This window comes from Gadus chalcogrammus, chromosome 3 (assembly GCF_026213295.1).
Source record: "Gadus chalcogrammus isolate NIFS_2021 chromosome 3, NIFS_Gcha_1.0, whole genome shotgun sequence".
Taxonomy (NCBI): domain Eukaryota; kingdom Metazoa; phylum Chordata; class Actinopteri; order Gadiformes; family Gadidae; genus Gadus; species Gadus chalcogrammus.
In genome coordinates, this window is record NC_079414.1 from 3965420 (window position 1) to 3974529 (window position 9110).

General features: G+C 42.6%; 1 protein-coding gene across 1 annotated transcript; it reads right to left on the reverse strand.

The window, feature by feature from the left end:
• Positions 1 to 6576: 6576 nt before the first annotated feature.
• On the reverse strand, positions 6577 to 8046 carry LOC130378348 (uncharacterized). Its single transcript, XM_056585132.1, has 2 exons — positions 7648 to 8046; positions 6577 to 7239 (listed from the first exon to the last, which is right to left on the reverse strand). The coding sequence occupies exons 1-2, from the start codon at positions 7979 to 7981 to the stop codon at positions 6584 to 6586; spliced, it is 990 nt and encodes a 329-aa protein (XP_056441107.1). The 5' UTR covers positions 7982 to 8046; the 3' UTR covers positions 6577 to 6583.
• Positions 8047 to 9110: the final 1064 nt, after the last annotated feature.

Below are 9110 nucleotides of genomic sequence, written 5' to 3' on the forward strand. Positions count from 1 at the left end.
AAAATGCTTATCAATGGCAGATTTATGCTTATGTTCCACCACAATGTTGCATGCAGTGCAAAATGATTTCCCCCCGTTTTCATGTAGAATACCAGGATACTGCTTATCGCAATCTTTATTGGTCGTTATTTTGGTCGGCAAGTGTGAAACGTTGGACGCGCACATGCTGCATGAATGCTTGAATCACTTCAACGTAGTAAACACGTAAGTAAGGGGAAGGTAGTTTGTCGATTTCAGTTCAAGATGACTGCTGATTGGTCAAACAGACACCGCCCTGAATTTGCGGTGATTGGTTGATGTTGCGTTGAAGTTGCAAATCGCAACATCGCGAAATCCTGGAGGGTCTGGTTATATAAATATTAGCATATTAGTAACTATACAGTACACTTGCATAAAGACAATAGGGATTCTTGAAAGCTGGCTCGGGTCATGTGGCGGTGAAGAAACAAACAGAAGAAATAAAAATCATTATCAATCATTGTTACATTTACTTTTAAAACGTAACTTTAGGCAAATGTACAATGTATACGCAAGTAAAGGAAGGTGCAGGTGTAGTTGGAATATGCTTATTTTCTCAAGACATGGGTAGCTCTTAAAAGAGCTGTTTGGTTTGAGGAGCCTTTGTGTCGCTAGGCTCTGGGCTGCCATGCCAATGCACCCTACTGGTTGAAGAACGCAGAGTAGGCCTCCCGCATCTGCATGGTCAGTCTGGTGGCGTTGTTGGTGCCCATCCTGGGTGCATTACGCAGGGCTTCAGGATCAGTCGATGGCTCGATTTCCGGTTCCACGCTGCGTCTTCCCCACCTCTGCAGATTCTTCCTCCGGAGAAAGTTCTGCAGCACACAGGTGGCCCTTACGCACACCTCAGTTACCTCAGGGCTGGTGCCAATCACGCACCGGTACATGCACCACCTAGATGCCAAGATCCCAAAGACACATTCAACTACCAGACGAGCCCGGCTGAGGCGGTAGTTAAACTTGCTTCTCCAGAGTGTGATGTCGTCCAGGGAATGGTCGCAGAAGGTGGGTCATGAGTGGAAAGGCCTCATCCCCCACAAACACGTGAGGAAGTGGCCCCCGCTGCTCTGCTCCAGAGATGACACAGTCGGGAGGGAGGTCAAGGGTGCCCTCACGAAGAGCTTCCCCAAACGCGGAGTTACGGAGGGAGCCGCTGTCACTCGTCCTGCCGTAGCCTCCAACATCCGCAAACCGGAACAGGTAGTTGGGGTCCGCTACGGTTTGGAGGACCAGGGATAAGGTGCCCTTGTAGTTGTGATACAAGGAGCCAGAGTTGGCTGGAGCTTGTATCACTACATGCTTCCCATCAATCGCTCCGATGCAGTTGGGGAAGTTCCAGCGCCACTCAAACTGCTGGTTCTCCAGTCCGCCCTCGTGGGAATAGACATCTCCTCCTCCACCAAAACAGTCCAGATTGCACTGACTACCTCCCGCATTATCCTACACACTGAGGAAGTGCCCACACGATAGCTGAATCCTATTGTGCAAAATAAATCACCAATGAACACTCTTCACACTACTATGGCTATAGACGGGTAGATGTCTTCCCTAATTAAGAAATATAATGCAAACAACACCGTGGATGGAAATGCGCGCCTTTTCTATAGCCTAGCAGTATGTGCACACCAATGAGCCGTACGGCTCATTACTAAACAAGACCAAAGCAATATTATACTATCAATATTATTATGTGATTTGAATCAATTTACCATTAAAAAGAAAAACAGAATAAAACTATTAGGCCGCGAGCTATGCGGCCTTACTGTGCACCCCCACCTCCCTACAAAACCAACTATTGTCTTATGTTCAGCATGGTCAGACCTTTCAAAAATAGTTGGTTTCGTTGGGAGGTGGGGGGTGCACAGTAAGGCCCAGTAGGATATAGGCCCAGCCTAGAAGAGGTTTTTGTTGAAAACAGTTTAACCGAAAGTTCTGCTCCTTGTCCCTTAGGCGTTTCAGGCATCTTGCCTATCGCAGCTTTGTATGCTGGTGTTATTTGGATATAGTTGTCAGGTCGCCATCCCATCATGTGTGGGGCAGCGGATACGGCAGCAGTTCCCATCTGGTGACTACGTAGGATTCGGACCACCTCTCACAGTGTTGGAACAGCAGTGCCGTGTTCCGATATCCATACTTCCATGAGTACACTTAAACGAAGTACACTATCCGCACTCACTAAGTGCGCTAATTTTCAGATGTCATTCCAAATCGAATACTCTGTGGTGCACTAACCTGAAATTACGATCACGACTGCCGCCGCGGCTCCTCCCCCGCAATAAACATCCCGCTTTGAATGGTGAACTCTTTACGCCTAGCAGCTATAAAAGCTATAAAAACTACAAAATGCATCTATTAATGCAGGCTATGTGGAAAATGCGCCGACTTTGGCTGAGCCTGGCTCCGCCCTCTTCCCCTACGTAGCTAAGATGGCTGCCGTTGAGTACGAAAAGTGTACATCGCCACATACTTCGCGATTTGACCATTTTGAGTACACCATCAGGGTCCTTTCAGTACACTTATTTTCGCCCAATCTGAATCGGAACGCCCTACGTACTCAAACTTAGGCTAGTAAGTACGGATAGTATGGCTATTGGAACACGGCACAGCTTCCCTCAGAGCTAGCAGCTTCGCAAATCCAGTGCTGAACAAACGCAGGTTGATGAAGCAGCCATCCGTGAAGTGGAGGCGACAGAAAAAGGCTTGGTAAAGTCGGGGGAATAGGGTTAAAAATTAAATCCAGCCAACGGCTACGTGAAGGCTCTGCCTATGGCAAACCATACAAGAGAGAGGTCCCTTCACAACCAAGAAAACAAATCTAACTGTTCTTCTGACTGATAGTGAATCATCTGGTGGTCTTCTAGAAAATTCCGGCAGTTTAGACGCTGCTCAGCGTATTACTGCCCTCCACAGGTCAGATGTTGAACTCGATTTTTACATACATTCCTGTATTGTGCAGGAACTGCAGAATTGCCTTGAAGATCAATTGGTGGTTCTCACTATGTCCTCCAAACAAAGTAATATATAATATAATTTATAAATATAATATATAAATAGTAGGCCTACATGTCTTTCTGTCCATCTACTTCTACTCAAACTCTGTTTTGCAATCTGATCCATTCCCCCCGACCGCAGCTTGTCCAGGAATGCAGCAAAAGTTGATTGATGACGCTCTCCCATTGACTCCCAGCAAAAGTACATGCTTACGTCACCTCGTACCGGAAGTAAAAGAAAGCAGCAGAGAGAACATAGATATAGCTGTGTTCGAAATCGTTCCCTATCATGGATGTAGTGCACTAAATAGGGTGCACGCCATTTTGTAGGGTGTTCGAAATCTCAGTTGTCCACTATATAGGGCACTATATAGTGGACTTAAAATAGGGTACATACGATGTTCCCTATGTTACTCCCGTATACCACAATGCAATGCGGCTGTGTTTTTCCAGAGGAGAAGAAGAAGCTGAATAACCGCGAAAACTAATACATTTAATGATGGAGTCTCCGGCTTTCGTTTAGAAATGTCAACAATTTATTTGGGATTTAACATAGAATATTTAACATTCAACATCAATACAACCTCCAGCTTTCCTCGTGAGTGCCTGGTATGTTTACATGACGTGGGCGCATCTGTCTGCGTCACACAAATTCACCTTATTCTTCAACCGTTCTATTTCCCATGATTCATAGCGGGTTCAACTGACTAAACGGTTTTCTATTTCCGGTTAAGTGTTTGTTTACATTGCATGATCCTACAAGCGTCGCTTAAAGCTAGTTTTTTTAAGGCTTAAGGAAGTTATTTTACATAACTGTAAAATAACACCGACTATGGGAAGTAGTCGGTGGCTACACACTGCCGATGAAATCTTAAAAGATCATATCAGAGTCCCAAATCCGTCAAAACTGACAGGTTGGGTGGATGAGATGAAACTATGGCCAGGAGTTAGCCATATTGATCTAATCAATTATTTTGTCTTTTCTGAGGGTGGAGATCGTGAGGAGATGCGCAATTATAAAAGTACTGAGGCCTTCAATTACTTCCATAGCAATAAAGTCGGGCGCATTTTTTTATGTAAGCACGAAGACTATGTGTTTTTGAAGGCAGAGGTCGACAGGAGCCAAAGTGCTAACCATAAGGTTATAGCTTGGGTTATGCTGCAGCCGTCGGGGTTGATAGAGACTGTCGGGTGCTCATGTATGGCTGGATTAGGGAGATCGTGCAGTCATGCCGCAGCAATCCTTTGGAAGGTATGAAGAAGAAAAAAAATCCTTTGTTTATCTGTGAATTAATAAAAGTAACGTGATCATATCACTTTTTTGAGTGTTTTGACATAGGCTGTGTTTTTTGAGTGTTTTTATGAGTGTTTTTTCGATTCAGTTTAGCTAGGTGAGGATGACAACATTTGAAACAAATGGCAAATGGGTATAGGCTCTGTTAATGTGCTCATTACAGGTTGAAAATGCAGTAACTACCGGGAAGACAGGGCTTGCATGTACAGATGAGCAGCGCAGGTGGAACGCAGGGACAGTCAGGAACATCGAGCCAAAAAGACTGAGGGACATAAACTTCAGCCACCACAGGGCAGGAGATGAATTTGCTATAAGGGTGTCCGGTGCTCAGCCACTACCAAACACCCCACAATATATGTCACATGCCGAATTCTTGACTAATGTAGACAAAGACCCAACAAAGCCACTTTTCCAGTTAAAAAACAGTCTGTTGGGCAAGTGTTACAGAGCCAAACCAGTAGTGCAACCCTGTAGCCTTGCACATACTGCAGTAGATGCAAGATTTTTAAGACCTCATCAAACCCATGCTGGTTCTGATCTCACATGTGAGACATGTAAAAGCTTTTATGAGTGTTATGTTCAAGTGAGTAGTGCACAGGCTTCTACTCTAGAATCTGAGACAAGGGAGCAGAGTTCTTCAGATTTGTGGCACAACGCACGAAAACTAAGAATAACTGCAAGTGCAGCAAAAATGTTCCTTCTAGAGCATCCACCAATCCAGACAAATTCATTGCAGAGCATCTCTACCCCTCCTTTCGTGGCAACTACGCCACAAATTATGGTAAAGAGAATGAGGTGGTTGCTGGCAATGCACTTAGAGAGCAAGGCATGAGCATTACACAAATGGGCATCACTGTTAATGTTACAGAGCCATGGTTGTCAGCAAGCCCAGATGGGGTAATTGACTCATCTGTGCTACTAGAAATAAAATGTCCCGTCCCAAGTAAACTCCATTCTACCCTCTTGGATCAGCTTGACCATACCTGCAGTGATATCAAGCTAGTAGATGGAGTACCACAACTTCAGAAAACAGGTAGCCGAGGATATTACATGCAGGTACAAATAGGTATGTTCTGTGCCGGTCTGAAGATGGCCAAACTGTTTATCTGGAGCCCAAACGACACAGTTATGTTCACTGTACCATTTGATGAGCCCTATGTTCTGGAGAGGGTAGGACATCTGAAGAGATTTTATTTCTCAACAATGTTGCCCCAGCTTGTAGATGAATTTGTTGGTCAGCGACTGAAACTACACAACAGATATGAGCATAATGAATTCATAAAAAAGCACCTAAATAAGAAACATTTTATGCTGCAGCTGCTGCTGCCGTTAACAGTATGAAACATTTTTTTTATGCAATCAATTCCATATATGCTGAGATTAAGTATTGTTGTAGATAGGTGAATATTACAAAGTAGTGTTATTCAATCAGTTTAATGTCACATTGTGTAATCAGTCTTTCTGTAAACAACAAATCTTATACAAAGAGTAAATATAAACATTACAAATTACAAAAGGAAGCAAGTGTCAATATGAAATATACAGGAGCAATTTATGTAGATGTACAAAGTAGTGTTATTAAATCAGTTTAATGTCACGTTGTGTAATCAGTCTTTCTGTAAAAACAAATCTTATACAAAGAGTAAATATAAACAGTACAATTACAAAAGGAAGCAAGTGTCAATATGAAATATACAGGAGCAATTAATGTAGATGTACAAAGTAGTGTTATTAAATCCATTTCAGGTCACATATTGTGTAATCAGTCTTTTTGTAATCAGTCTTTCTGTAAACCTTTCTGTAGATGTATAAAGGGTGTGTGTGTGTGTGTGTGTGTGTGTGTGTGTGCGCGCCCTACCCCTACCCCAACAGCATCAGAACACAACCGTTGTCACCTATCGCTCACAGATGAGATCACCCCTTAAGTTGGCTAGGGCCGCACAGATTCTGAGGATTTTTTCAATTTTGGGCGTTATGTTTATTGGTATGACATGAGACAAGATCTTATATACTTTAAGTCGCCTAATTGCTCTCTCAACATGAATCCGCACATTTGCAATCCTGCGAGTTGCTGTGACTTGTTCCTCAGTTAGCTGAGAACCCCCTCTAGTGAAAGCGGGCAGAACCAATTTGACCCTTCTTTCAAACAATAAATCACGAATTAAAAACCCACGATCTGCCATGACTTCATCTCCAGGCCTCAAATAGTCCAAGATACCAGAGTTCATAGTGATAAACTTGTCACTGGCGCGTCCTCCATATCCACTTGAGATAAACATGATTAAGCCACATGGGGCAACAACAACAAGGTACTTGATTGTATTGTGCGAGTAGTAATGGCTGTAGGACTCTCCTCTAGACTAGAGTCAAGATTTTTCGCCTTCTGTAACAAACTTTCGCTACAGTCGATGACACAGGTGGTGTTGGGGAAAAAGCGCTTGAATGCAGTTGGCATGGTGGCCTTAATGGTTTCTTTTGGAAGCCAGATAATAAGAGGGCGTAAGACCTCCTCCATTTTATCGATCCAGAAAGAGATGACCTTACTGGCTACACTCTGAGACACATGAAACTGCCTACCAAGGTCACCAAGCACACGATTCAATTTCAATTTGATCAGTGTCATTAGTATCTGATCACGCACTGACAAAACAGAAGCCCTTTCAGCAAATCCTTCTAAGGTGGAAACAAGAGAGTTGAAGGTTTCCAGTGAGACTCCAGTGTAGAGGAACGAATCTGCATCACTCTGAAGCATGGAATAGCTGAAATCTTCAGTTTGTGTTGTGGCATCTTCGGCCGTCTCCTCAACACCCTGCTGTTCACCATAGCTGTGGTCCCAGAGCGATGGATCTTCCCACTGGCTGGAAACAGTGCTGTGTGATGGTTGTTGTGGCACCTCAGGTATGCCCTCATCCTCCTGGTCTGTCACTTCTGCTGTTGCTGTAAAAACAGGGCACATATGCTATGTTAAACGCTACAGTTTCTGTCAACGTTTCTCTCACTGACAACATAACAGTAAAAGCCTATGTCAAATGGTGGTGGAAGCTCTTCCTCGCTCAGGACTGACCAACATAACAATAGCAGCTAGCTCTACGATAGCCCTCAGAGGAATTCATACCACTGGCACTAACTACAGTGGCATTCAGGAATAAACCAATAATGGACATGTTTTCAACACATCTACTCTATCCAGCGACATAATGGGCATATTATTCATAAAAATGTAGGTTAGACTGCCCAAATATTTTTGTAGCACTGGCTGGTGGAGCTCGTAAAAATGTAAACAACTGGAGTTTACCTGTAAAGTGATGCGATCGCTTACATAATTCAACATTGAAAGTGGCTTACCTGTCGCTTCGACACGAACAATTGTTCGTCTCTTCTTCACTACTGGTCTGTCGTATCCAAGGAATAATTCCGGGTTGGGATGGTCTTCGGTGGGTCGTTTGTGAACGAAATGGTGCGAACAGACATAAACTTTTTTCGGCGGATGTTTCAGTTTAAGCACAGCTAGCCAGTCTAAACATATGCTCTGTGGCATTGAATGTAGCCGATAGGGAACCGGACAAGGACATTCTCTCCTTCGTATTTTGTGATCAAAGCACTCAGTTTCTAAAAGGTTTTTAATTTTCTTAGAATTATTTGAGCAACCAACAACCGCACAAGTGGTGCCTGAACTCATATTTATTCACGGTCAATCACCTCAAACCGGAAGTAAGAAACCGGAGTCGGTGTCATGGCAGCGCCCGTTGTCTAGAGCGGAATAAGGTGAATACCCGGCGCATTTACTGACGCAAATGACGTTTAGAAATGTTCAGCGTAGTGTCCGAATTCTCGTTCCCTATTCCCTATATAGTGCACTAAATCATATACACTATATAGGGAATAGGGAACGAGTGTATAGGGAACGATTTCGAACACAGCTTTATAGAACACTAGATACGCCACGCCCCTCTCAGCCGCGGCACACGGAGCCGCCATCTTGTGTGGGTCTTGAGTAGGTATTCTCAGACTGTCAGACAGCCATAGATATATATGTTCACAGCTCATTTCTCAAAAAAAAACAATGCCAGTTCATTGTGCTGCTTTCAATTGTGTACACCGTCGTTCAGTACAAACCAGATCAGAGGGAATCACTTTATAATTATATATAGTTATATATAACTATATATATATATAACTATATATATATAACTATATATATATAACTATATATATATATAACTATATATATATAACTATATATATATATATATATATATATATATATGTTTATATATATATATATATATATATATATATATATATATATATATATATATATATATATATATATATATATATAAATATATATATATGTGTATATACACACACATATACATATATATATATATACACACTTTTTAACATATAAATGTCATGTGTTAAAAAGTGTGTTTCTTGTATAACATAGAGGGAAAAAAAAAATCTTACTACCACTTAAAATCCCCAGACTTCCCTTCTTCCGGGAAACATTGACCAGCTCTGACGGGGGGATCCCGAAGCGTGCTCCGGCCAGTATTATTTTATTTACCTAACAGTATATAGTTTGTTTCCGTCGTCCTCAATCGCTCGATTCAACAATACATTTTGGCACTTTTTACTCCCGGATCAGACCGCAGAAAAAGCCTTGGACTTTCCTATCGACAACATGCCTCTGTATTCGGATATCTCAGGCACGGAGACTGGGAAATGCACAGACTGCACCAAAATGCAACAGAGGGTGGCTTTAATTGAAACGAGACTAGCAGCAGTAGAAAAATGCAAAGGAC

What these genes read in the sequence shown, in the direction of transcription:
- LOC130378348 (XM_056585132.1), bottom strand. Translation starts at nt 7,981, where the DNA reads ATGAGTTCAGGCACCACTTGTGCGGTTGTTGGTTGCTCAAATAATTCT. An exon ending in TGTTCGTGTCGAAGCGACAG is followed by an intron (nt 7,240 to 7,647) that starts GTAAGCCACTTT and finishes CTGTTTTTACAG; the next exon opens with CAACAGCAGAAGTGACAGAC.